At 53.2% G+C, this 27919-nt stretch overlaps 1 protein-coding gene across 1 annotated transcript in view; it reads left to right on the plus strand.

Moving 5' to 3' along the window:
* LOC119097191 (intraflagellar transport protein 80 homolog) overlaps positions 1 to 20654 on the plus strand; it is a 31945-nt gene extending 11291 nt beyond the window's left edge. Inside the window, exons 11-15 of the mRNA XM_037220247.1 lie at positions 11612 to 11783; positions 13130 to 13252; positions 14768 to 14907; positions 16278 to 16398; positions 20101 to 20654. Of these exons, the coding sequence (XP_037076142.1) occupies positions 11612 to 11783; positions 13130 to 13252; positions 14768 to 14907; positions 16278 to 16398; positions 20101 to 20271 (727 nt within the window). The 3' untranslated portion in view covers positions 20272 to 20654. The remainder of the gene's footprint in view (positions 1 to 11611; positions 11784 to 13129; positions 13253 to 14767; positions 14908 to 16277; positions 16399 to 20100) is intronic.
* The last annotated feature ends 7265 nt before the right edge of the window (positions 20655 to 27919 follow it).

A 27919-nucleotide genomic window follows, 5' to 3' on the forward strand; every position in this document is an offset into this window, starting at 1 on the left:
TCTGGGCCGGTCGGATCTGTTGTGATGTCCGTCCGGGCCGCGTGGCGGCGCCACTGACGCGCAGGCAGCATACCTCAGAGGTCGGGCAGCCGGAGGTGGCGCTGCCGCGGGTGAAGCACCGTCCGGCCGGCCGGCAGTCGCCCACGAAGCTGTCACTTGTCACACAGCTCGAACCAAATGACTCTGCCGGCCACAGCGACGTGTTAACACACGCCATCAACACAGCGTCGGACTCGAAGCATGGACGTCTTGTCCGGGTTGAGTTGTCGACCTGCGATTTAGCTGGGCCTGTTTACGTGGCACCGCCCATCCTCTCACAAGCCATCGCTCCATCCTGGGTCCCTGATGTGCTTGGCCCCAGTGGCGTGCGTCAAATTGACCATGCGTGTAATACAAAATGTACGCATTCCTCGAATCAAGTTACGTCCTGCCCTCCCCCCTCCCCCTGGAGCTGCTAGTGACCGCGCTGAAAGTTTTGCATTTTCCAGAGTTTATTTAAAAAAGGCTGGCTGGGAATGTTACCAAATTGTAGGACCATGTCAAAAGATTCAAACACCACAATCGGCAGCCTTAAGGTCTGTTCCAGTGCCCAGTGCACGGGGGCAGGGTCACACTTAAACTCAACAAAGGGTGGGGGAGGGCGGGGCCGGGCGGGCCACCACTTCTATTAAAAGAATAGTAACTCTGATGTTATTCTTATCTGACTGAACCATCATGCAGACACATGTCGCTGTACAAAACAAGCCGAGGCAGCCAAATGGCACGGCAGTGGCCAGTTCTCACCTGTGAAGGTCCCCAAGCTTGCCTGTCCGCACACCAGGGGAAGAGTGGCAGCCAGCACCAGGCAGGGCCAGAGTGGCGTCATGGTGCGGTGGCTGCGGTCTGACGGTGTGGCGTCCTCCAGTGCCGCTGCCTGCCGCGCCGCCGGCCGCCCAACTGATGCCTGGCGCCTGCCGCCCCCATCTTTATGGCCGGCCGCCGGCCGACCGCCCGCACAGCACGAACAGGACACGCGCTCTGCTCAGCGTTCGCTCTCGCTACCTCATGCCTCGATAGGGTCCCGTGGATCCAGCGTGTTACAGCCCTCTGCCCATGCGAGCCATTCGTCCTGGCGTCCGGTCTGCAGCTTGTTCATCAGGGCGGCGGTCACTCACATCCGAGCCATTCGTCCTGGCGTCCGATCTGCAGCTGGTTCGTCAGGGCGGTGGTCACTCGCATCCGAGCCATTCGTCCTGGCGTCCGGTCTGCAGCTTGTTCGTCAGGGCGGCGGTCACTCGCATCCGTGCAATGAAACTCAAGAGCGACACACACCGCTTCATATACTTTGAAACCGGATGCGTTGTAATGAAACGGTGTGCGTAATGATGAAATGCTATGTCGAAATTAATCCTGGTGCTTTATGAACTATTTCTGCAATGCTGGTTTGTGGTTTAAGAACCTTTTATCATACACCCGAAGGCATCTGGAAATCCTTTACCGTGGAAGGTGAGGAGAGGGAGAAGCGAAATCTCTTCTGTCTCAGAAACTATAAAAGCTTCTATCTCAGAAAGTACAAAAGCCAGAAATACCCGATTATCGGAGTGGTTGGAATCTACAACCGCTTTTGTGTGCAAATGCGCTGACCGTGGCAGAGGGTTGGTTAAGAACCTGGTAAAGACGCATTTTTTATTGTTTGTGTACCCTGTTCAAGAAATACCTTGTTTTTGTCAATGTAGTCCATTACAAGTACAAATGCCGCTAGTAAAATATGCAATAAATCCAACCGCATAGGTATCCATGCACACCGAGATACGTCTGCTACCTCAGGTTACTAAGCATTACCAATTCATCGTTCCAGTCATCGATTTCCATCCACGTTTTTTGCCTCAACTTCCAATGTTTAGACAGACAATGAGTGGCGTAATGCAGAAGGAAGGGCACCTGGTCATGCTTCCTCCCGTGATCAAATTGTGTCGTGTATTGCATGTGTATAGATACCGACATGAACAAATCGAGCCGAACATGTGAAATTAGGTGGAATGATAATATGTTTTGCTGCTACATGTCATGGAAGGGTTTTGCTCCTCTCAGTACGTAGTTATGTATACTCTCTTCAAATTGACCGTCATATTTTTAACTAGTGTTATATAACTTTTCATGCGTAGCCAAGTTGTTATTGGAAAAAAACAGTACAAAATGAACAAAATGCTAGTTTTTTCCGTTGTGGAGACTTGCCAAAAACCGATAGAGGGGCGGATTTCATCTCCCTTTTTCAGGACGAGAGTTGGAATGTGGATGGATACCTTAATGGAGATAAGGTAGAACTGCGTTTCACGGTAGCTATTTTCACGCTAGCGTCATAAGGGGGGGGGGATCTGATTTGTAGGGACATGATTACGAAGAAAAAACGCCTTCGGGTTAATGTCCATCGGTGATTATGACGGGTTTGGTGACAAATACTGAGCTTCGCCGTGTTTTCCGTATTTTCCATGCACTTTGTTTTGGGGCCAAGTTAGGCCCTTTTCTGGCAGCGCGTCAAAGAGTTAAGCTTAGTATGTTTTAAATTAAATCACGCACGACATAAAATTGTTTTTGTGATGTTTTGGAAGACTCATTAGCTTTTGTGGAGCTCTCTGGTCGCACCATAATGTTATGGTTTTAGACTCCGTGCCAATACGTGCTGGACATGTTGGCTTTCCCATCCGAACGTCCTGCTTTGTAACTTGCCGAAGCCTATAAAAATAGCTTTGAAGACCTTCAGAAAGCCGGCACTCTTTACAAGTGCTCGCATTACACCACGACTTGATCTCTACCGACCGCATGACCAGCACCGGCCCGACTTCCGTGCCGTGAGCTGAGCCCCCGCGACTCGTGGGGCACCGTCAGTTGCCAGCCGGCGTCCTCACCGCTATCATCTCCGAATAATAAGAGGCCTGGTGGCTGGCCGATCGCAGAGTCCCGCTCACGCCACGGGCGACGAACCTCATCATTATGGTAATCGGCGGCGGGGATTCCCCGGCGTGTTCAGCTGGCGTCTGATCCGTCTCTCGGCGACCGCTGGGAGGCGGCGGGACTAGACTGCGCTGTACCGGGCGGGCCGGCGTGCTCGTCCGTGCCCCAGGCGCCCGGGCTCAGACAGGCGGGTGCTTCCCCTGAGCGGATCGCTGGGTGCGGCGCGGGTCAGGCGCAGTGCTGGACTGTAAACGGAAATCGACCGGCTGAGCCAGTTGGTGCTTGAAGGGTTTATCAATAGGTGGTGGAGCTTTGGGCCCCGGCTTGATAATTTCTGACCAGAAAGCATGACCTTTTAAATTATTTTTTGAGTGTGTCTTGGGGCATCCCAGGGATATATCCCATTGCAAATATGACCTCATCTGACCTAGAAGAACAATTCGATTCCTCTCCAATTTAGACCGCCTTATTATTACGTGCAGATAAGAATTCACAGCACAAGATACAGCGCTCTGGAGGCAACATATAACGGAACTAGAGCGGAGGGGGAGGGTATTTGGCCGAGTGTGCGTCACTTCCCCGCTCTTAACATGTTAAAGAGGCCCTGGTCTGGCGGCTTGGTGCTCATCCCAATGGAACATTGGGAAATAATTCAGTGTTCAGCGTTCTAAATTATGCTACATTGCACGCATCTAATGCAGTTTTTCACGATGGTTATCTTTCAAATAAAGTAGCACGCAAATGTTTGTGCATGAATCGCACCGCCTTTTTTTTTTGCCTTTTGAGCATGTGCTGGTCTGTGGCTGCTGGTAACAGTTGCATTTTCCTGAATCGGTGTGTTATGCCGCGCTACCGGGAAGTTCATAGGCACGTCTGTGACGTGGACCGGTGTTTGCGATGCAGCGTCTCCGCCCGGTGGGACACAGCCGCAGCTTGGTTGACAGGTGGCTGTGGGCCAGCTGATATTCATGAGCAGTGTTCATTAGGCATATGTCAACCCCGATTTGAGGGTCACCGTTTTCCACAACCCTTGTCGTGGAGATGAGTCCTGCTTGGGCAACTCGTTGGGGGTTCTCTTCATGACTGGCCGATCCTCACCTGTGGGGCTGCGGAACATTTGCAGCGAATATTTTGGCCTTTGGATTAAGTGTCGTAACCCCCAGGTTGAGAGCAACATTAACCTCGGATAGGGGCTGCGTAAGTAGCATTCGTATGAAAGGCTGCGTAACGTTAGAGCCAACGTCTGAGTTCCCTCAGCTGGAAGGCTGAATTACCCAAGTGAACTATTTGCTACCATTTGCAATACATATACTATAACATACATCGGACTGTTCGTCACGAAATAAGTGTGTTGCCGTGCCAAACCGTTGAATGCATAATCTGGACCCGAAAATGATATATTCTTCGTGCTGCAATGGCGCTTTTCAGCCCTGTTACAAAAAGTGAACCTTAGGCTTCACCAGGGTGTACTTTAGAAATCTCCCTCGAAAGTGGCACATGCCTTAAATATTGGGACTTGAAATTCGGACATCGGTCTTTACGAACCTTCCCACGGTTGCTTACACAAATGAAAGTCCCCTTGCAGCGGCACGGCACGGCTCTTGTTAGCCAGAGTACTACAACCAGCGGTGAGCACGGCACGAGCTCTTGTTAGCCAGAGTACTACAACCAGCGGTGAGCACGGCACGAGCTCTTGTTAGCCAGAGACGGGACGACTGGCGGCAGCGGAGACACCATTGCAAACAGGAATTGTCTATCATAAACTAGGTGTGATGTTCGGTCAATTTTGACTGATTAACGACTACGAACGAAGCGATAACTACACACATGTTGATAGTATACTAGATAACGCACAACGCCGCCGGCTGCACCATACCTTCAGAGCGTCATTGTCCTTGCGTCGTCTCGCAGTCCTGGCAGTATACGCACGCTCACGGAAACAAAATATAGTCTTTCTTCGGCACGCTCACTTCTGGGTGTGTCACCTGCTGAATCCCGTCCTTGCTAGGGGTTACGTGTCATTTGTGTGGTTAGCCGCTGCTGGAGAGAACACTTTTTCACCAAGTGAACAGAATACTGGCTTTGAACATACTAGCTTCGCAACGTCTCTTGTACCAAGTGTGCAGTCGTCATTCCAGCTCAGTATACAGTGGGCTCGGCTAGTTCCAGTTCAATCAATGATCCGTGCCGACACGCAGCGACTGCTCACCTCCGCGCCAGCCGGCGGTCGGTTGGCTGACGGTCCCTGGAGGGAAGCCCGGGACCTCCCCAGCCGGCGGCCGGTTGGCTGACGGTCCCTGGGATCTCCCCAGCCGGCGTTCTCCCCAGCCAGCGGCCGGTTGGCTGGCGGTCCCTGGGATCTCTCCAGCCGGCGTTCTCCCCAGCCAGCGGCCGGTTGGCTGACGGTCCCTGGGATCTCCCCAGCCGGCGTTCTCCCCAGCCAGCGGCCGGTTGGCTGACGGCCCCTGGGGGGAGGGCCGGGATCTCCCCAGCCGGCGGCCGGTTGGCTGACGGTCCCTGGGATCTCCCCAGCCGGCGTTCTCCCCAGCCAGCGGCCGGTTGGCTGACGGTCCCTGGGATCTCCCCAGCCGGCGTTCTCCCCAGCCAGCGGCCGGTTGGCTGACGGCCCCTGGGGGGAGGGCCGGGACCTCGCCGCCGGCGGCCCAGGTCCGGCGCCCGGCCGCGGGAGGGACGTGCTGGAGACTACGCCGCGGAGACACGCCAGACACTCTAGGCCAACTTCCCAAAATAAGACTTCGTCCTGACCTGAACTATGCTGTGAACTTCCAATCTGGAGCGAAGCTCAAGTGGTTGCTAACATTTAATGTCAAGCAAGGCCTCTGCTCAGGCTGTAACTATTTTGTATTGAATTGGAGCCAGGTATGTTCCGTTATGTTGCGCGGTAATTCTGATCACCATGACAATGGAGATGGGCTATTTACATATGCGTATGGACTGGGTATGAGCAACACCATTGGAAGTGAATGGTTGTGAATGATACAGCCGGTGGCGTATGCTTTTAGCAAGAACTGCATTGATGGCACATGTGCGATACTAAACCGTGCAATATGCCGTTGATGTATACCTGCCGTGTGACCACAACCATGCAACAAAGTGAGCATCCAACTAAACAATGCTTCACATAGCCGCAGCGGCTTTTGAAAAGTGTGACTTCCAAACGCAACCGAGGAGAAATCAAAGCCATAGTGCGGGGTTTTGTTGAGTTCGCATGATAGCGATTGCATATTGGTATACAGGTTTTTCCGAAATACAGTGTCAATCTCTCGGTACCATTTTTGTACAATCATTTTGGCCGATTGGTGTGATGTGGACACTATGTAACAAATGTTTGGGGAGAGCCAGACAAATGGATCTTGATTTTTTTCTAATGATGAACAGGGAGCCCAGTGACATTTCTCCGGTCGATGCGGCTACTTCAACTTGAAAATATGAGTTGTTTGAGGATTTCGAGAAAGCTGGTATGGCGGATCAAGTCGGAGGCGTGAGACCCAACTACGAATGACAAGTGCAAACAGTATGGGATATTGCATTTCAGGGCCAGGCCTGCCCAAGGCTTTATACAACGTGCATACAGTGGCAAGACAGAGGTATTGAGGCCAACCGCGCCAGCAGCTGTAGTAGATGGGTTGTCATAACTGAACCGACACCCCGCCTGAACGGTGGACGTGACACATCTACTGTTACTACATGCGTCCTTTTGCACATTCCAACCTGGTTTGTGAAGCGTGGATTGTGCACTTTTCAGTGGGGGAGCCCACCCTCATTTTGTCGCTCCGAATAGTCTAATAATTTTTGTGTTTCCACCTGTACAGTCCGCAAGATGGCCAGCGTGGCTCAGACAACAGTAGTTTTGACATTGGGCGCTCCGCGTGATTGGCCAAGATGGTGACCATCGTGTTGTCTTCAATAACTTCTGCTTCAGCACACATTTCTGGATGGTCCTCCGAGACCAGCGATGTATTAGCATCGAGCGAGGTCGCCGTGTTCACAGCTCCGACAGGAATCGTTTGGAAGCGTTTTCAATGCACACGTAGAACAGCAACGGCTGACAAGTATGTATTTCCACCAGCTACATACAGCCGGCCAGCCACTCGCACGGCGCGGGTGAACGATAACACAGACAACGTGACGTGCTGTACTGTGCCACCGGTGAGCCGCTCAGCACGAGTTGTTGCAAATGGTCGGAAAGGGTGTGCAGGTGCGCCGGTACGGGCACAGGCTGTCGGTCCTGGCCACCACAGGCTGTCGGCCCTGGCCACCACAGGCTGTCGGCCCGGGCCACCACAGGCTATCGGCCCTGGTCACCACAGGCTGTCGGCCCTGGTCACCACAGGCTGTCGGCCCTGGCCACCACAGGCTGTCGGCCCTGGTCACAACAGGCTGACGGCCCTGGTCACAACAGGCTGTCGGTCCTGGCCACCACAGGCTGTCGGCCCTGGCCACCACAGGCTGTCGGCCCGGGCCACCACAGGCTATCGGCCCTGGTCACCACAGGCTGTCGGCCCTGGTCACCACAGGCTGTCGGCCCTGGCCACCACAGGCTGTCGGCCCTGGTCACAACAGGCTGACGGCCCTGGTCACAACAGGCTGTTGGCCCTGGTCACAACAGGCTGTCGGTCCTGGCCACCACAGGCTGTCGGCCCTGGTCACCACAGGCTATCGGCCCTGGTCACCACAGGCTGTCGGCCTTGGCCACCACCATCGGGTGGTGGTGGCCAGCCACCGATCGCGGTAAGCAGGCATGATAGAGGACTTCAGGGGTTGAGTTTACCCATGGGTACATGTATGCAATGGGTAACGGGTGAAACTGCGTGCAGATTCTGAGAAATTACTGTGTATGGGTATGGGCACAAAATTTACTAAATATCACGTGAATACTTGTAAACTACCTGCCATGTCATGCTGCAGCCTGCAATTTTTAGTCGTGAAAAGTTCCATTGCCAGACATCTTACTACTTACTAGGAACTAAGATATTGAAAGAGCAAACGGATGGGTATTGCCAATACGGAATGGTTAGTGGGTGGGTGTAGGGACAGCCCCACTGGTGCAGGTTAGATAAGGCAGCGTATTTGTTACCCGCGACGGCCTAAGCGGCGCAGCCGCTGCAGCTGCCGCAGCCGCCGCAGCTTCCGCAGCCGCTGCAGCTGCCGCAGCCGGGCCAACACCTTGCGATAGCTGAAGTAGCGCACGTGCGTGCGGAGCACGCCCGTGCCCTGGGCCTGAAGGCGATTCACCTGCCCGCCCCCGACATATCCTCGGGCGCCGGGGTGGGTCCACCGCTGTTGCGAACGGGGGCGAAACCGCCTGCCGGCCTGGCGGCGGCCGCGGCCGGTGCGGGCGTCCACCGGACCCGTCGACGCACGGCTGGCCTCGGAGGGTGGGAAGATCAGCCGCATGGCGGCGCCACTGTCGTGCGGGCAGCAGCGCTCCCCGGTCCGGCAGCCGGCGGTGGTGACGCCGTCTGAGAGGGGACAGCTGCCGGCCGGTCGACACGTGCCCAGATGACCGGCAGACGTCAGGCAGGCCGAGCCAGCGGCGCCTATCGACAACGAGGTCGCTGAGTTAACCGATTGGGGGGCCGGCGTGTTGAAAGGTTAATGCTGGTTGAGGGGACAGACTATCGTGATCAGCACATGTGGCGTTCAATGAACACTGCCCCAAAGCCGTCATAATTGGTGTGGTGCTGATAAAGCGCCCGTGGATGGCTCCCTTGACATCACTAGCATACACGGGGCCAATGAATGTCCTTTATAAAGTGCTTGTGCAGGTGGATGCCCTGATAAGACTATTTGTGTTGCTCTCAGGCGCATTTTCATTAGTTTATTATTTTCATTCAGGCTTCCCCCATTCCCGTGTGTAAATCACAGAGTATATTCCCAAAGGTCAACCCAGGTCGCCCGACTTTGACTTTGACTTTGTAGGCCAGATTTAGGCGTATTCGCATACCGCTTAACGCAGCACTGAAATTTGATTAAGAAGGTGCCGTTTTTCTACCTGAAGCGTATGCGTAGCACGTACGAAGTAAAGGAAACAAACCCATATTTCAAAAATGTAGTGCAGGTCATCCCAACAGGCCACTGTGTTAAGCAGTGCCCCCATATTGATGTGAAAATAAATTTGTGGAACTATTTGTGAAAATGTGCGTATTCTGCGGAGTGTTTTGAGCTATCTTAGCACCTGGCCGCAATGGCCACTGCCTGGGTGTCGCTGCTCGGTTGGCCTGCCGGGACGCACCGGCAGCCGCCCGGTGCCGCGAGGTCCGGTAGATGGGGCGGCCATCGACCGACCACAGCAGGTGGCCTTGCTGGCTAACGATCGGTTACCGAGGTCATGTAAAGTGTGTGCTTGTGTCAAACTGTGAGGGCGTCGTGGCCTCCGAAGGAATAGGCTTCTGCTCGGCTGCTGTCTCTCGCGGGCGCGACAGTCATCAGTCACCATGGTGAACTGGACGCCTGCGGCACAGCCAGCCACCGTGACGACACACGTGCAGTATTCGGATTTTCAGGCTGGCTTGTTAGCTGCAGATAACAAGCGGTCGCAAATCTGTCGGAACTTTTGAACTTGACCTGACCTGCGATGGCATCGGCGGCCTTAGATTTGCAAAACGGTATCTGCTAGGTCGTAAGACCCAGCCTATTGATTGCAGCTGAATTTCAAAATGTGTTTTTATTCCCTTAAACCTTTATGGGACGAAACGTGCTGTTTCGTACCTTGAAGTTGGCTAGTCTAAGTCCCAGTATCAGGTGAGACCATTGTTGGACTGGATTGATAATTGAGGTGAGATTGATGTCTCATTTGCAGCGTCGTCTCTGTAAACATCACTGTCTTTGACTGACGTGTGCTGAGACCATTGGCGACTTTCTGCCTGGCTTGTGTTCTGAGACCATTTGCGGTCTTTATGTGACGCGTGTTTCCCTGCGATCACAATTGTCTTCAATCCTCACCTCGGTCTGTCCAGACGACCAAACGTCCATACGTCAGGTCAAGAGCGGCAGCCAGCGCCAGGCACAGCCAGGGTCGCACCATTCTGTACCGCACGTGGGAGGGGGGCGCACTGTCCGGAGCCGCCTGGGTACCTGCCAGCGGTCCCACCATTAAACTGACACTACGAGAGATGCCGGCAGAGTATATGCACCACAGGTTGATGACGCAACCACGGGTGGAATGTGTTGCATGCACAAGCATGGTTGCCGGGCCTCTCTTGAAGCCCCTCCCCCTCCCTCATGAGGGTCGTCGCACTGGGATTTTATGGTAATCCTCCGACTCAACAGGATGCAGCCACGCGCTCTTTGCGCAGCACAACTGTTGCCAGCTCTGCTAGGACCGCCACTGTCCGGAATGCAGGACCGTGTGACGATCGCCGCGCGGGTCCTACACCCGACAACAGAGCCCGAATTACAAAACAGCGAAAGTACCATATCTGCGAGCTGCATCTTTAAATCAATTGTTCCAGCACTTGTCGCGGTTGGCATGTGAGGCGTGACTGCCGTCTCTGCGCAGATTTGCGTTTGGGCTGAGAATAAAAAAGGGAGTCGCCACTTTCTTATGACAGATAATGTGAGTTTACCGAGCTGATTGGATGACTTGCTATGACATCGTTATGAGATACCCCTGCGCATGAGACATTTATGTGCGTCGGTGATATTGTCCAGGCGAGAAGGGTCTATTCATATTACCGTGGACAGTTTTTAAGGTTTGACCTCACATGATCCGGAACCTACAGGGAGTGTTCCACATTTATACGAGGCTATGAACTGAACTAGCTATATTGGAGAACTTTCGGTGATGTTCACAATCCTCTGGTTTCTGATTCACACTCCCGCGAAAATGGGACAGGTTTATAAGAGAGAGTAATTCTAAGTCACCTTGACATACACAACGTTGTAGTAATGTCATTAAAGTCCTACCATTACATAAACCACGCGGCGATTAATACCAAGAGCAATATAATTATCGAAGCGTTCATATCTGGCTTTAGTGAGCGCGACTTCCAGATATAACGGTCGTGAATTGGCTCGTAATCAATGTTGTGCAAGGGCCGATGACGATACTAAGCCACGACGCATTGAGCAGCATATTTACGAAACAGCAAATTGTGCTGTCTGGAGCAGTCATTTAACTTTATCATTTTAACATTAACGTAAATTTAACATTAACAACATAAGAAGTATACCAATAGTTACAAGTGAGATTGCATACCGTATGCTTGCTTCGATGTCTTTAAATGTAACACATTCCCCGTAAATAGTCCGATCAAATTCGGTGATGTCGGTTCACGATGCAAAACACGTTGGAAAACAAAATCCAGTGTCGCAGGAAACGCGGCAAGTGACGATCGTTGTCCTCTCCGACGTAAGGTCATGTATGGGTGGCCCATCGATCAGCAGCACATTATGGGAACTTAAAGCTTCGTTGTCAGACGTGGCAGACGTGCTACGCCTGCGTAACAGGAAAGTAACGTTACTATGCGTTGGGTGGTCCAGGAGATGCTTCGAAAAACCGGAGAGGTTTGTATCGACTCCCTTTTCTGGCTATGGTTAGTCACCACTGCCACGCAAACTCTTTCATCGGCTCCATGACACCGTGCAACGTGACGGAGGCTGCAGGCATCGCACGGCGCGGCTTGATGTCCTGCTTGACCAGGCCTGCCTTCCGCAGCGACTTCGGCAAGAACCCGTCCATCAGCAAGTTCGGCGGCTCTCAAGTGTCGCTGCGCCGCTCGGACGGCTCCCAGATCGCCACCAGCATCTCGCCGTACCCGGCCGTGCTGCACGGCTACGTCATGCAGGAGAAATGGGACGACGCCGTGCGGCTCTGCCGCTTCATCAAGGTGCGAGCAGAGGCGGCGGGGGTCAGCGGGACGAACCAACGGAGGACTGTGGGACAGTACACGTCAGCGGTAGGCTGTGTGGGATGGTACACGTCAGCGGTAGGCTGTGTGGAACGGTGCACGTCGGCGGCAGGCTGTGTGGGACAGTACACGTCAGCGGTAGGCTGTGTGGGACGGTGCACGTCAGCGGCAGGCTATGTGGGACAGCACACGTCAGCGGTAGGCTGTGTGGGACAGTGCGGGTCAGCGGTACGCTGTGTGAGACAGCGCACCTCAACGTCAGGCTGTGTGGGACGGTACACGTGAGCAGCAGGCTGTATGGGACAGTACGCGTCGGCGGTAGGCTGTGTGGGACCGTCAGCGGTAGGCTGTGTGGAACGATACACGTCAGCGGCAGGCTGTGTGGGCCGGTACTGGTCAGCGTGAGGGTCAGCGGAACGGTGCACATCAGCGGGAGGCTCAGTGGGACGGTACACGGCAGCAAAAGGCCGTGTGGGACATTACATGCCCGTGGGAAGCACAGTGGAACGGTACATGATAGCGGCATGTTGAATTGAATGCAGAATGAACTACACATGACGGTCGGTGGCGGCCAGCTCCTCTGTTCGCTGGTGATCGCACGCCCGCCAGGACTGCCGCCCGATCACCGCCGGCGGCGCGCGCCAGCTCCGTTCCGGTCGTGGCAAGCCATGCCAGTGTTCTGTGGTGATAATGTGGCTATGGAAATGACGCTAACGATCTGTTCACATCGGTGTTTTACACGTGCGTTGGGCAAAGTGCACATGGCCCCAAGCTGCAAACTGTGTGTCTGACTGCGTCAGTTTGCTGAATGCGTCATATTTCTATCACTGCTGCATCTGAAACACCGTCAGTAAATCAATATCCTGCTGTTTTCGCTGGGCATTGTTTTAGGAAAAAATGCGCTCACAAAAAAGCGTTTTTCATAGGGATTTCTTTTTTGAACGCCTAAAAAACCTTAGTATTGTCGTGCTTCTAAACTGCTAACGGAGGTTGGTCTGTTCTGGCCTTCATAATCCTGAATATTAAGACAACTTAATCAGTCATTTAAACCTCAAGCATGAGGTACTCAAAGGCGCGTGACTATCATGCTTTTGGGGCTGGGTAGCTCGATTTCCCCTCAACTCCCTCTAACAACTCGGGATGCTTGACACTACACTGACTAGACAGATTGTGTAGGTGTGTGCGTGCGTGCGTGCGTGCGCGTGCTTGGGTGTGCGTAGGTGGGCGTGTGAGACATCCTCGCTGTGGGGCTGCCTGGCCGTGTAAGATGGGGAGTCGGGGACACATGTGTCGCCTCAGGTGTCAGCTCTGTGTGTGTGGCACAGTCTGACTCGCTGTGGGGCTGCCTGGCCGGGATGGCGACTGTGGCCCGCGAGCTGGAGACCGCCGAGATCGCCTACTCCTGCATCGACCAGGCCGACAAGGTCGAATACCTCCGCTATATCAAGGTATGTGTGGGCTCGTTCGGCCATTCTACCACTGACCCTCGCCACCAATTATCTGTGAACGAGTGATTGTAAAATAAATGTAATTAATTGCCGGCAATTACGGCTACAAATTTAAGTAAATTTACGCTGTGTTTTTAGGTCAATGTATGGGATTTATTGCATTTATCGATTTTATTTCATTGATTAAATGGGGCCCATTTCACTTCTTAACTTAGATTTAGTTAACATATGAAAGTATGTTTAGTTATATTGCGTTAGATTCTTGAATGGTTTGCTATTCATTGGCTTGTATACAGCGGTGGCTGTTTGTAAGAGCGGGAAGCACTCGTTTGTCTGCCGGCCAAAGGAAAAAAGGCCTATAAACCATTCGTGAACATAACCCTTTAGCTTTTGTGCCTTTGCGCGGCAGTTATGTCTCCTAAAATTACGCTATATATATATATATATATATATACATATATATATATATATGTACACACGCGAATAATCCACCTCGCTTATGCTTCATAGTTAGAGTCTACTTACACCAGCCCAAATAATGCCAAAGCTAGTGTGCATCGTCCTGTCCCGTCAAGCCGTGCCGTATACATCTCAGTGGATGGTGTGTTTTGTGTTCGCTGCTTACTATCCGCGCATCTATAGCAGCCAGCCGTGTCTGCCGACAGTATCGCGTCGTCGAAGCGTGCAGCAGATAAGCTAAGCAGCTGTCGTTGAGGCGGGAGGGGGGGGGGGGGTGGAAGGTGAGGGGGTATAAACTGGCTACGTATTCCGCCGTGATCTACGGTCGCCATAGGACCGCATAATCCGAACCGGTCTCCCGGGGAATACCAGGGATGCCCCGCCGCATTCCGGCGCAAAACCGCCCGGATGTACCTTGAAGTGAGATTCAGACTGCTGACTGCTGACCTTTATGTGGTCTTGTGGTCCGTGTCAGGGCTTGTTGTGCGGTCTTGTGGTCTGTGTCAGGGCATGTTATGTGGTCTTGTGGTCCGTGTCAGGGCTTGCTGTGCGGTCTTGTGGTCCGTGCCAGGGCATGTTGTGTGGTCTCGTGGTCCGTGTCAGGGCTTGTTGTACGGTCTTGTGGTCCGTGTCAGGGCATGTGTGGTCTTGTGGTCCGTGTCAGGGTATGTTGTGCGGTCTTGTGGTCTGTGTCAGGACCTGTTTTGTGGTTTTGTGGTCCGTGCCAGGGCACATTGTGTGGCCCTGTTGTCTTTGCCAGGGTCTGCTGTGTAGCCTTGTGGTCTGTGTCAGGACGTGTCGTGTGGTCTGGTGGTCTGTGCCAGATCTATTGTGTGGCTTTGTGGTCTGTGCCAGGCCCTATTGTGCAGCCTTGCGGCCTGTACCAGGCCAATTGTGACCCTGTGGTTCGTGTCAGGGGATTGTTGTCTGGTCCTGTGGTTTGTGTCAGGGCCTGCTGTGTGGTCTTGTGGTCTCTTTCATGGCTTGTTGTGTGATTCTGTTAACTCTGTGAGGGCCAATGGTGTGATCTAGTGGTCTGTGTACTCTGTCTCTCAGGGACTGTCATCGGCTGAGGCGCAGGCGGCCGAGCTGACGCTGCTGGCCGGCTCCCCTCTGGATGCTGAGGCCATTCTGGTGCACACCAGCCAGATATTCAGGGCAATCATGCTCAACATCCAGCTGTACCAGTGGGAAAAGTCAGTCGCATCAAGTCGCGTTCACTGTCAGAGTTTTGGGCCAGTGCTGACGCCGTTAAGCCGACACACCTCATATCATCATGAATGTAAAACACCTCTTGAGCTCCAGGTCTCTCAGCATATGAGTTGCGACATCCCATTCTGAAAGGAATCGGCCTGACCATAAGGCACTGCTACAACGACGTTGTCCATAAGCATGGTGAACACGGTACATTAATGGATTCACGTCTTGGGCACGTCCATGGCTCCTCGCACGAATTGGGTGATCGGCCGGATAGCGTACATATATTGAGAAGAAAAGGATCGGCATGTGTAGCAGGCTTCTAACTGCTTGCTTGATGGTTCTACTAGTGATGACCTCGCTCGTGATGGTCCTTATGGCGTGTCGGGTTAAGATGCATTTTGTTAGTCTAGTGCTTTTATTTAGCAGTATATCGCCCTTAACAACACTCGCTGCAAAGCACATTGTCCACACGCACAAACAGCACCAATTTTGTCCCTCAGAAAGTCGTCACATCAGCATGCATGGCTTATATACTGTCTATAAACGGAAACGGTCACGCCCACGTGTTACGAAAGGGATGGGATAATTCGTCTTTATGAACCAATGAAGAAGCATGCCAAACCAGTCAGAATCGAGCTCTGCTCTTGCTCTTTGAGCGTTGACGATTGCTGTTAAAATGATGCATCAAATCACGTTACGGATGGTTATCCTCTCAACTTCCGGGAGAACAACAGACTGCATGTTTTTTAAAGGCCTATATCTATCTGTTTCTCAAACGTCCGGGCTTGAACAGAGGGGCTCTATTAGCTGCACATAACTCGCCAGGCCAGGCTGACGCGACGCGTGTGGCCATGGGGGCGGATTTGTGCGCCCAAGGAACGCCATGAGCCTATGCAGAATACTCATGCATGTGGTGTCCTTTGTGAATGCTGAAGGTTTATAATCGGTGAAGGCTTTTACTGTGAGGAAATTATATGATTGGCCTGGAGATAGCTCATCGTCAGCTGATGCCTGGCTGAGTGTGGCGGCTCTTTCATATGAAACTTTCTTTTGACGTTCCCTAATATATAAAAGAAGGTATTTTAAAGATGTTTTTCTCTTCGCATTGTTGATAACCTCAAGAAGTTTATGCTAAAAATATCGGAAATCAGAATATCGGAATATCAGACTATGCACACTGTGGTCCGACTGGCGGCTCGACCAGTCTCCAGCTCCGGCTCCGTGTGTCGGCCCGATGTCGCTTGGCGACGTTCTGTCCGTATGCACGGTGGTGGTGTTGTGCGTCAGTTGGCCATATGGCCCAGCATCGGCGCCCGCCACTGGCCACGCGAGCGGACTGCACCAACCAAACATGCCGCGTCGGCAGGGCTCTGGCCATGGCAGTCAAGTACAAGACGCACATCGACACGGTGATCGCCTTCCGGAAGAAGTATTTGGAGCGCTTCGAGAAGGAGGAGACCAACCAGCTGTTCCTTCAGTACAAGTCGGTGAGTGGAGCAAAGCGCCCATGGTAATAGATGTTGTGGAGAGCGAAGACCGGTACACAAATTGCTGTATATTCCTGAAAATCGACTTGATTTGCAATTGTATGCTAGAAATTAAGTTTACTCTAAACAGTTGGTGCCCATTAACAGAATATGACGTTACGCATGCGGTACAATGTGAGTGTATTCAGAGTGGAAATCAGTGCAATGCACTGAACTTTTGCAAGAGGACGTAAAGGGATTGTATGCTGCTGTATGCTGCGTTACTGAAACCGTTGAACATGTTGGACCAAGTTAGAGCGTTCACGGATCGAATGACCAGTGCGCTCGCCAAAGCGGAGCCGTAACAAGGCATGCCGCGATTGCAAGTATTATAACGGTGTGTGTATTGACGTGTAGCACCACGACCACGTGGTCTCGAGCATCGCCATGGACGGCCGCAGGAGTAGCCCGGGCATCACATAAAAGCGTACTGCGCAACGTGTTGACCTTCAGATGCAGCGCCATGCGCCAATGCATAATACAGCCATCGGTTGACGTGCTGAGGTTCTGCGGCTGTCGTTAATCGGACGGGCTGTGCATCACCAAACTAACGTCTTGCCAAACAAGTCGCGGACTATCTACACACACTTATCACACATTGTGTGACTAAAGCAATGCGAGCTTTTAGCCACAGAGGCATTCTGGCTGAATTTGTAGGGGGAATTCATGCAGAAATGGTGAGATTCATCAAATTTAGAAGCTTTTTCCTCTGAGTCGCAGGTGGTTTCTACGTACACCCAGTGGCATTAGACCTAATGATACTGGGTTGAAAGAACTTTCGACAAATCAATGAGAACATAATTTCGATGGCACGTTTCGCTGCTTTAGACAGCTAACACTCTAAACTCCAATCAAACCATTGATGACTTCCCACTGACCCCTCGCCAGAGTATTTATCGTACGGCACCTGTGGTTAGCAGTGCCGTGTTCAGTCCTGCAGAGTTGGGCGGTGTGCCCGCACCGCCGTGCCCCACCGCTGAGAATGATCCGTGGCGTAGCGCTATAACGCCCTCCTGTCAGCTCACTGACAACCGGCCCCGCCATGCTCAGATGGTGAAGGATGCCAAGAAGCGGAAGCGTGAGGCGGCGGCCGACGAGAACGAGGACATCCCCGACATGACGGAGCAGTAGCGGCCCGTATCACGTGCTGTTCGTGTGCTTGTGTGCGTCCATCCCGTCTGCAGCCGTCGGTCTCTGTCCGACCTCTCACCGCCGAGGCCCTTGTGACGTGCTGCCCACTTGTGGCCGGTGGGCCGCCGTCTCGCTGTGACTCTCTACCGTGTCCCGGGGAGCACACCTGCACGCGAGGCCCTGGCTGCCCTCCTCGCTCGGAGCAGACACACACTGATCCGTCTGACTGGCCCTCTGCCGTGTCCCGGGGAGCACACCTGCACGCGAGGCCCTGGCTGCCCTCCTCGCTCGGAGCAGACGCACACTGATCCGTCTGACTGGCCCTCTGCCGTGTCCCGGGGAGCACACCTGCATGCGAGGCCCTGGCTGCCCTCCTTGCTCGGAGCAGACGCACACTGATCCGTCTGACTGGCCCTCTGCCGCGTCCCGGGGAGCACACCTGCATGCGAGGCCCTGGCTGCCCTCCTCGTTCGGAGAACACGTACACTGATCCGTGTGCACACTGGCACGCACACTGATCCGTTGCTTCGCGTGAGGTACGCGACACCAACATCCACGCATCGATCCAGCCCGTCGTCGCAAGCTGTGAACTCCCTCGCACGGCCTCAGTGTGCCCTTCTGAGCCCTACGCACCGTAATGGTTGTCTGTAGCATGAGTGTTGGGGCTGCAAGCTTGCGTCGGTTTGAAGTTTTTATAGATACCCTTGGTGATATTTTGGTGCTTGATCAGTAGTGAGGAAAGTGTTCTCAGTAATGGGTAGTTGGTGCACTAAATAAATGACATTATGGATTGTTCAAAATGCAGCGTGTGGTATCTCGTTAAAGGGAGCTTTCTAGTGTCCAACGGTATCATTCCAAGAGCTTGATCCTTCCAACCGGTCACCCTGTCACAGACGAACGTGCTCTCCTCCAACCGGTCACCCCGTCACAGACGGGTGTGCTCCCCTGTAACCAATTCCCATACTACAGAAAGCCTTGCTCTCCTAAAACTGGTCAACCACAGAGCAACCTTCTCCCCTCTGACCGGCCACTGTTCTGCAGAGTGGCCTCTTTCTTTCTAACCGGTCACTTTGCTCCAGATGAGCCTGCTTCCCATCACCAGTCACCCGAAACAATGAGCATAATCCCCTCTAACCGATCACCTCACAATAGGTTCACCTGCTCCCCTTTGACTGGTCACCCCACCCGAGATTCACCTGCTCCCCTCTTACCGATGACCTCACAACAGATTCACCTGCTCCCCTTTAACTGGTCGCCCCACCCCAGATTCACCTGCTCCCCTCTAACCGATCACCGCACCCAGATGAACCTGCTCCCCTCTAACCGATCACCTCACAATAGATTCACCTGCTCCCCTCTAACCGATCACCCCACCCCAGATTCACCTGCTCCCCTCTAACCGATCACCGCACCCTAGATGAACCTGCTCCCGTCTAACCGATCACCTCACAATAGATTCACCTGCTCCCCTTTAACTGGTCGCCCCACCCCAGACTCACGTGCTCCCCTCTAACCGATCACCGCACCCTAGATGAACCTGCTCCCCTCTAACCGATCACCTCACAACAGATTCACCTGCTCCCCTTTAACTGGTCACCCCACCCCAGATTCACCTGCTCCCCTCTAACCGATCACCGCACCCTAGATGAACCTGCTCCCGTCTAACCGATCACCTCACAATAGATTCACCTGCTCCCCTTTAACTGGTCGCCCCACCCCAGATTCACGTGCTCCCCTCTAACCGATCACCGCACCCTAGATGAACCTGCTCCCCTCTAACCGATCACCCTATTTCAGAAGAACCTACTCCTCTCTAACCAGCTATCCCTCTTACCGATCACCCCACCCCAGATTCACCTGCTCCCCTCTAACCGATCACCCTATTACAGAAGAACCTACTCCCCTCTAACCAGCTATCCCTCTTACCGATCACCCCATCCCAGATGAACCTGCTCCCCTCTAACCGATCCCCGCAACCCAGATGGACGTGCCTCCCCCCCCCCCCTTCCTCTAACTGATCGTCTCAACCCAGATGAACCTACTCCCTTCTAATCAGCTATCCCTCCACATATAAACCTTCTCCCCCTTATCGATAACCCCACCCCAGGTGGACCTCCTGCCCTCTAACCGGTCACCCCCACCCTAGATGGGCCTGCTCCCGTCTAACCGATCACTCTATTACACAGGGACCTACTCCCCTCTAACCAGTTATCCCTCCACAGATGAACCTTCTTCCTTCTTACCGATCACCCCACCCCAGATTCACCTGCTCTCTAACTGATCGCCTCGTTCCAGATGGATCTGCTCCCCTCCAACCAATCACCTTGTTACAGAAGGACCTACTCCCCTCTAACCAGCTATCCCTCCGTAGATGAACTCTCTCCCCTCTTACCGATCACCCCACCCCAGATGAACCTGCCCCCCTCTAACCGATCTCCGCAACCCAGATGGACGTGCCCCTCCCCCCTTCCTCTAACTGATCGCCTCAACCCAGATGAACCTGTTCCCCTCTAACTGGCAACATCACCGCAGATGGAAGCCGACTGGAACAAGATCATACTGAAGGTGCAGGTGGAGATGCAGAAGGAGAGTGTGAACTCGTCCTCGGTCGGCCAGTCCGTCTCCAACACGTACGGCATCAGCTGGCCCGTGACCAGTCAGGCGCAAGTGGAAGAGGCCGTCTCCGACCAGGAGGTGTTCTGAGTGCCTTCACCTCGGCCGTCACCGCTTGCCTGATCAGCATTCTAGCTCTCCGGGAGGGAGCAGGGCTCCCCCCGCCGTTTGTCACACGCGCGTCAGGTTCACGAGGATGGAACGGAGTGTGTAGCCGTCTGAAAACCTCCGCAAGCGTTCGGGGTTCACGGCTGGCCACTGAGCTGCGCCCTGGAGATGCCGCGGCCACGGGGGTTGGAGGGCCTGGCCAGCTCGTGTGTTGTTCAGGTAATCTCGTTAGTGTGGCGGTGTGCCGGGTACTCTAATTGTCAGAGCACCGCGGTCTAAGCCTAAGCCCCGTGTGCTGAACACACTTCTCGCATCCGCAGCCTTGCTTTCTGCATTCATGGCCATAATATATGCTTGTGTTTGAATGGTGCTTAGGCGAGGACTGAAGGATGTTGTTTAGTTGGACACAATGTGCAGCTAGCATATCCATGTATTTGTAGGACAGCTGCAAAAGTACCACGTGGTGATTATTTTCCGTGCTCCATAAGGCTGCCTTTGTTTTCCGTCCGTTTGATGCATCAGAGTCTGAACTCAAATGCATTTTAATCTCCCAAGGTGGTTGTTGCAAAACCGCGCCACGTTCGACGTATGGCCCAATGCTGGAATGCACATCAGCTGAGGACTGCGTGGTATGGCTTCTCACGCTCGCTTCTGTTCTCGTTTCAGTTTTGCATTTGAATAAGCGTGAAAGATTGCGCCAGGCGGAATGTTCCTAACAAATCTTCACCTGGGTCAATTTAGGCCAGTGATTTATAATGACCTTTAACGCGCACTCAGGTGGGGAGGGGTAATTGATTTCCCACCTGGGCGAATGGTATTCAACTGGCTACCCGGGCGCGTGTTAAGCAGTCTATGGAATGTGTGTCATGCAGTTCCCGTTATCAGTAAATTCGAATTGAGTATCAGAAACTACCCCATACAGCAAGCTCTAGAGTAATGAAGACGAGTGGTTTTGACCTCGTTCTGACCTTCATACCTGACCATAGGTCAGTTTGATTTGTTCATACAGTTGTTGTGTTGGCTAAGAAACTATCCCACAGATGTATTGCATCGTCTAACACTTCGGTGCTGCATCGGATTGAACGTTTCCGTCTTCACCCAAGCCGTGGCCCGAATTTGACCTGTCGTAGGTCAGCGACCTTACAAGGTGTGTATGAATTATTGATGGTAGCCAGGGCTGTCAGCCCAGGCCACTACAGGCTGTCGGCCCTGGCCACCACCAACTGGTGTCAGCCGCCGAACATGGGAGTCAGGCGCAGAAGAGGACTTCTCGGTGTGAGTAAAGCATTGGGTACACACATCAAATGGGTAGCGGGTGAGACTTAAAACAGACGTTGGGCCAATGGAAATGGTTGAGTACCAATGACAACGAATGATCAGCGAGGACTCTGCCGCCATGCGCACACGCCACCCATGAGCACAGGACATGGTGGAAAGTGGGTTGGGTGAAGGGAATATTACCCACGGCGACCTAAACGACGCTGCTGTCGCAGCCAACGCATCCTGCGAAACCGTGTTAACGCCCGGCGATACAAGATGTAACGGTTGGAGCCGAAGCGGACCACACCCACGCCTTGGCCAGATGGGCCGTGCACCGGCAGTCCCCCGGCGACGCCCCCCCCCCCCCCCCCCCCCGCCCAGCTTCGGCTGTGGACAGCGGCGGCAACTGCGCGCGTGACGTCGGACACGACCGGTGCGGCCATCCACCACGGCCGGGGCCGTCTGCGTGCCGCTGCCCTCAGAGGTAGGATCAGCCGCATGGCGACGCCACTGTCGCATTGCAACTTTGCGATAAAGTGAGAATCCAACTAAACAATGCTTCCCATAGCCAAGGCGGCTTTTGAAAAGTGTGGCTGCCAAACGCCACCGAAGAGAAGTAAAAGTCACAATGCGAGGTTTTGTTGAGTTCGCATGATAGTGACTGCATATGGGTATACAGTTTTTCCGAAATAGAGCGTCAAGCTCTCGGCACCATTTCTAGTACAATCATTTTGGCGATGGACGCTCTGAGGACACTATGTACCAAATGTTTGGGGAGAGCAAGACCAATGGATCTTGACATTTTCATAGTGGTGAACAGGGAACCCAGTGGCATTTCTGCGGTCGAAACGGCTACTTCAACATAGAAATCTGGGTTGTTCGGGAGGATTTCGAGAAAGCTGGTATGGCTGGCCAAGTCGGAGGCGTGAGATCCAACTACGAATGACAAGTGCAAACAGCATGGGATATTGCATTTTGGGACCAAGCCTGCCCAAGGTTTTAGACAACGTACATGCATTGGCAAGACAGAGGGGTATTGAGGCCAACCTCGCCAGCAGCTGTAGTAGATGAGTTGTCATAACTGAACCGACACCCCACCTGAACGGTGGACGTGACATGTCTACTGTTACTACATGCGTCCTTTTGCACATTCCTGCCGGGTTTGTAAATCGTGGATTGTGCATTTCTCAGTGGGGGAGCACAACATCATTTTGTGGTTCCGGCTAGTTTAATAATATTTGTGTTTCCACCCGTGCAGTCCTTAAGATGGTCAGTGTGGCTCAGACAAGAGTAATTTTGACATTGGGCGCTCCGCGTGATTGGCCAAGATGGTGACCATCGTGCTGTCTTCAATAACGTCTACTTCAGCACGCATTTCTGTATGGTCTTCCGAGACCAGCGATGTATTAGCATCGAGCGAGGTCGCCTTGTTTACAGCTCCGATAGGAATCGTTCGGAAGCATTTTCAATGCACACGTAGAACAGCAACGGCTGACAAGTATGTATTTCCACCAGCTACATACAGCCGGTTAGCCACTCGCACCACACCTGAAGTGACGCATGTGTCCTCGTCTCCCCATATTACACGGCCAGGCAGCTCCACAGCGAGATTGTCCCACGCGCCCACCTACGCACACCCAAGCACGCGCACGCACGCACGCACGCACACACACACTTACGCAATCTGTCCAGTCAGTGTAGTGTCAAGCATCCCGAGATGTTAGAGGGAGGTGAGGGGGGATCGAGCTACCCAGCCCCAAAAGCATGATAGTCACGCGCCTTTGAGTACCTCATGCTTGAGGTTTAAATGACTGATTAAGCTATCTTAAATATTCAGGATTCTGAAGGCTAGAACAGACCAACCTCCGTTAACAGCTTAGAAGTACGACAATACTAAGTTTTTTTAGGCGTTCAAACAAGAAATCACCACAAAAAAACGCATTTTTTTGTGAGCGCACTTTTTCCTAAAACAATGCCCGGCGAAACCAGGCAGGATATTGATTTACTGAGGATGTTTCATACCCAGCGGTGATAAAAACACGACGCATTTAGCAAACTGGCGCAGTCAGACACACAGTTTGCAGCTTGGGGTCATGTGCACCTTGCCCAACGCGCGTGTAAAACATCGATGTGAACAGATCGCTAGCGTCATTTCCATAGCCACATTATCACCACCGAACACTGACATGGCTTGCCACGACAGGAACAGAGCTGGCGCGTGCCGCCGGCGGTGATCGGGCGGCAGTCCTGGCGGGCGTGGGATCACCAGCGAACAGAGGAACTGGCCGCCACCGACCGGCATGTATAGTCCATTCTGCATTCAATTCAACATGCCGCTGTCGTGTACCATACCACTGTGCTTCCCACTGGCATGTACCGTCCCACACAGCGTTTCGCTGCCAGGTACCGTCCCACTGAGCCTCTAACTGATGTGCACCGTTCCACTGAGCCTCACGCCGACCAGCACCGGCCCACACAGCCTGCCGCTGACGTGTACTATCCCACTGAGCCTTCCGCTGATGTGCACCGTTCCACTGAGCCTCATGATGACCATTGCTGTCCCACATAGCCTGCCGCTGGCGTGTACCGTCCCACACAGCCTGCCGCTGGCGTGTACCGTCCCACACAGCCTGCCGCTGGCGTGTACCGTCCCACACAGCCTACCGCTGAGGTGTGCTGTCTCACACAGCCTACCGCTGACGTGAACCATCCCACACAGCTTACCGCTGACGAGTGCTGTCCCACACAGCATAGAGCTGACGAGTATCGTCCCACACAGCCTACCGCTGACGAGTACCGTCCCATGCAGCCTGCTGCTTACGTGTACCGTCCCACACAGCCTGACGTTGAGGTGCGCTGTCTCACACAGCCTACCGCTGACCCGTACTGTCCCACACAGCCTACCGCTGACGTGCACTGTCCCACACAACCTGTCGCTGACGTGTACTGTCCCACACAGCCTACCGCTGACGTGTACTGTCCCACACAGCCTGCCGCTGACGTGTACTGTCCCACACAGCCTGACGTTGAGGTGTGCTGTTCCACACAGCCTGACGTTGAGGTGTGCTGTCCCACACAGCCTACCGCTGACGTGCACTGACCCACAGTCTGCCGCTGACGTGTACTGTCCAATACAGCCTGACGTTGAGATGTGCTGTCCCACACAGCTTGCCGCTGACGTGTACCATCCCACACAGACTGCCGCTGACGTGTACTGTCTCACAGTCTTCCGCTGGTTCGTCCCGCTGACCCCGCCGCCTCTGCTCGCACCTTGATGAAGCGGCAGAGCCGCACGGCGTCGTCCCATCTCTCCTGCATGACGTAGCCGTGCAGCACGGCCGGGTACGGCGAGATGCTGGTGGCGATCTGGGAGCCGTCCGAGCGGCGCAGCGACACTTGAGAGCCGCCGAACTTGCTGATGGACGGGTTCTTGCCGAAGTCGCTGCGGAAGGCAGGCCTGGTCAAGCAGGACATCAAGCCGCGCCGTGCGATGCGTGCAGCCTCCGTCACGTTGCACGGTGTCATGGAGCCGATGAAAGAGTTTGCGTGCCAGTGGTGACTAACCATAGCCAGAAAAGGGAGTCGATACAAACCTCTCCGGTTTTTCAGAGCATCTCCTGGACCATCCAACGCATAGTAACGTTACTTTCCTGTTGCACAGGCGTAGCACGTCTGTCATTTCTGACAACGAAGCTTCAAGCTCCCATAATGTGTCGCTGATCGATGGGCCACCCATACATGACCTTTCGTCGGAGAGGACAACAATCGTCACTTGCCGCGTTCCCTGCGACACTGAATTTGGTTTTCCAACACGTTTTGCATCGTGAACCCACATCACCGAATTTGATCGGGCTATTTACAAGGACTGTGTTACATTTGCAGACATCGAGGAAAACATCAGGCATGACGAAACAAGCTCACTCATAACTACCGGTACGTTTTCTACGCAGAAGATCCTGCCCTTAACAGCACCATTCTCTGTTTAGTAAACAAGCTCTTCAATGCGGCATGGTCTGATTACATTATTGCACCTTGCACAACATCGATAAATAATAATTTGACGGCCGTTATATCTGGAAATCGTTCCCAAGAACGCCAAGTAGGAACGCCTAGAAAACTACATTTTTATTGGCCTTAATCGCCACATGGGTTATGGAATGGCAGGATTTGAATGATGTTATTATGAGGTCATGCATGACAAAGTGACTTTGAAATACTCTCCCCGATACCCACTCTCCATTTTCGCGAGATACCGTGTATCTCAAAAAGTAGGGGGGCTTAGGTCTTAAGAAGGGCAGGAATGTGAGCAGCGTCGAAAGGTATTCAAGATGGTTATCTCAGTTCAAAACTGCATACAGATGTGGAACACTTCCTTCAAGGTCTGGGTCAAGTAAGATCAACCTTAAAACTGTCCATAGTCAAACGAAAAGTTATTTTACTATTGGAAAATATCACCGCTCCATATAAAGGTCTCATGCGCAAGGTTATCTCATATCAAGGTCATAGGAGGTCACCCAATGAGCTCGGTTAACTCACACTGTCTGCCTTGAGAAGGTAGTGATTTCCTTTTCCATTCTCAGCCCACACGCAAATCTACGCAGAGACGGAAAATATTTTTACTGTCAACCGCGACAAGTGCTGAAACAGCTGATTTCAAGATGCATCTCGCAGACATAGTACTACCGCTGTTTTGTAATTGGGGCTCTGTTGTGTGGGGTGTGGGACCCGCACAGTTATCGTCACACGGTCCTGCATTTCCGGTGGTGGCGGTCATAGCAGAGCAGGCAACAGTTGTGCTGTGCAAAAAGAGCGCGGCTGCAACCTGTTGAGTGGGATGATTACCATAAAGCCAGAGTTCGACGAATCTCATGAGGGAGGGGGAGGGGTTAAGGAGTGGCCCACCACCCATGTACGTGCATGCAACGCATTCCACCCGTGGTTGCGTCACCAAACTGCGGCGCCTATAAGCTGCCGGCATCTCTCGCAGTGTCAGTTCAATGGTGGGACCGCTGGCAGGAACCCAGGCGGCTCCGGACGGTGCGCTCCGCTCCCACGTGCAACACAGAATGGTGCGACCCTGGCTGTACCTGGCGCTGGCTGCCGCTCTTGACCTGACGTCTGGACGTTTGGTCGTCTGGACAGACCGAGGTGAGGATTGAAGACAGTTGTGATCGCAGGGAAACACACGTCAGACAGACACCGCAAATGGTCTCAGAACACAAGGCAGGCAGGAAGTCACTAATGGTCTCTGCACATACAGTGTGCTGTCATGACATGACATCACATGACACATCATGACATCGCAGTCAAAGACAATGGTGTTTACAGAGACGACGCTGCAACTGAGATATCCATCTCACCTCAGTTATCAACCCAGTCCAACAATGGTCTCACCTAGGACTGGGACTTAGACTAATCAATTTTAAGCTACGAAACAGCACGTTTCGCCCCACGAAGATTTAAGGGAATAAGTGAAACATTTTCGAAATTCAGTTGCAGTAAAAAGGCTGGGTCTTACGGCCTAGCAAATACTTTTTTGCAAATCTAAGGTCGCCATTGTCATCACAGGTCAGATCGAGTTCAAAAGTTCCGACAGATTTGCGACCGCTTGTTATCTGCAGCTAACAAGCCAGCTTGAAAATCCGAATACTGCACGTGTGTCGTCACGGTGGCTGGCTGTGCCGCAGGCGTCCAGTTCACCATGGTGACTGATGACTGTCGCGCCCGCGAGAGACAGCAGCCGAGCAGAAGCCTATTCCTTCGGAGGCCACGACGCCCTCACAGTTTGACACAAGCACACACTTTACATGACCTCGGTAACCGATCGTTAGCCAGCAAGGCCACCTGCTGTGGTCGGTCGATGGCCGCCCCATCTACCGGACCTCGCGGCACCGGGCGGCTGCCGGTGCGTCCCGGCAGGCCAACCGAGCAGCGACACCCAGGCAGTGGCCATTGCAGCCAGGTGCTAAGATAGCTCAAAACACTCCGCAGATTACGTACAGTTTCACAGATAGCTACAAATTTCATTTTAACATCAGGATGGGAGTACTGCGTAACACAATGGTCTGTAAGGATGACCTGCACTACATTTTTGAAACGTGGGCTTCTTTCCTTTACTTCATACGCGGTACGCATACACTTCAGGTGGTAAAATGATACCTTCTTAACCAAATTTCAGTGCTGTGTCAAGCGGCATGTGAATAAGAATTCTAGCCCAAGGCGCTTTAACATCCCTTGCCTGAAGCCCTGGAATTTGACATTTTTTACCTTATTTGGCCCGAAGGTCATAACCTAAGGACCTCAAGCTGTGACCTAAGTGAGATCATGTACAGGTCAGTACACCCGGTGAATTTGATGTTTGTAGCTTTCT

Source organism: Pollicipes pollicipes, unplaced genomic scaffold, assembly GCF_011947565.3.
Source record: "Pollicipes pollicipes isolate AB1234 unplaced genomic scaffold, Ppol_2.1 Scaffold_4295;HRSCAF=5057_pilon_pilon_pilon, whole genome shotgun sequence".
In the NCBI taxonomy this organism is placed as follows: Eukaryota; Metazoa; Arthropoda; class Thecostraca; order Pollicipedomorpha; family Pollicipedidae; genus Pollicipes; species Pollicipes pollicipes.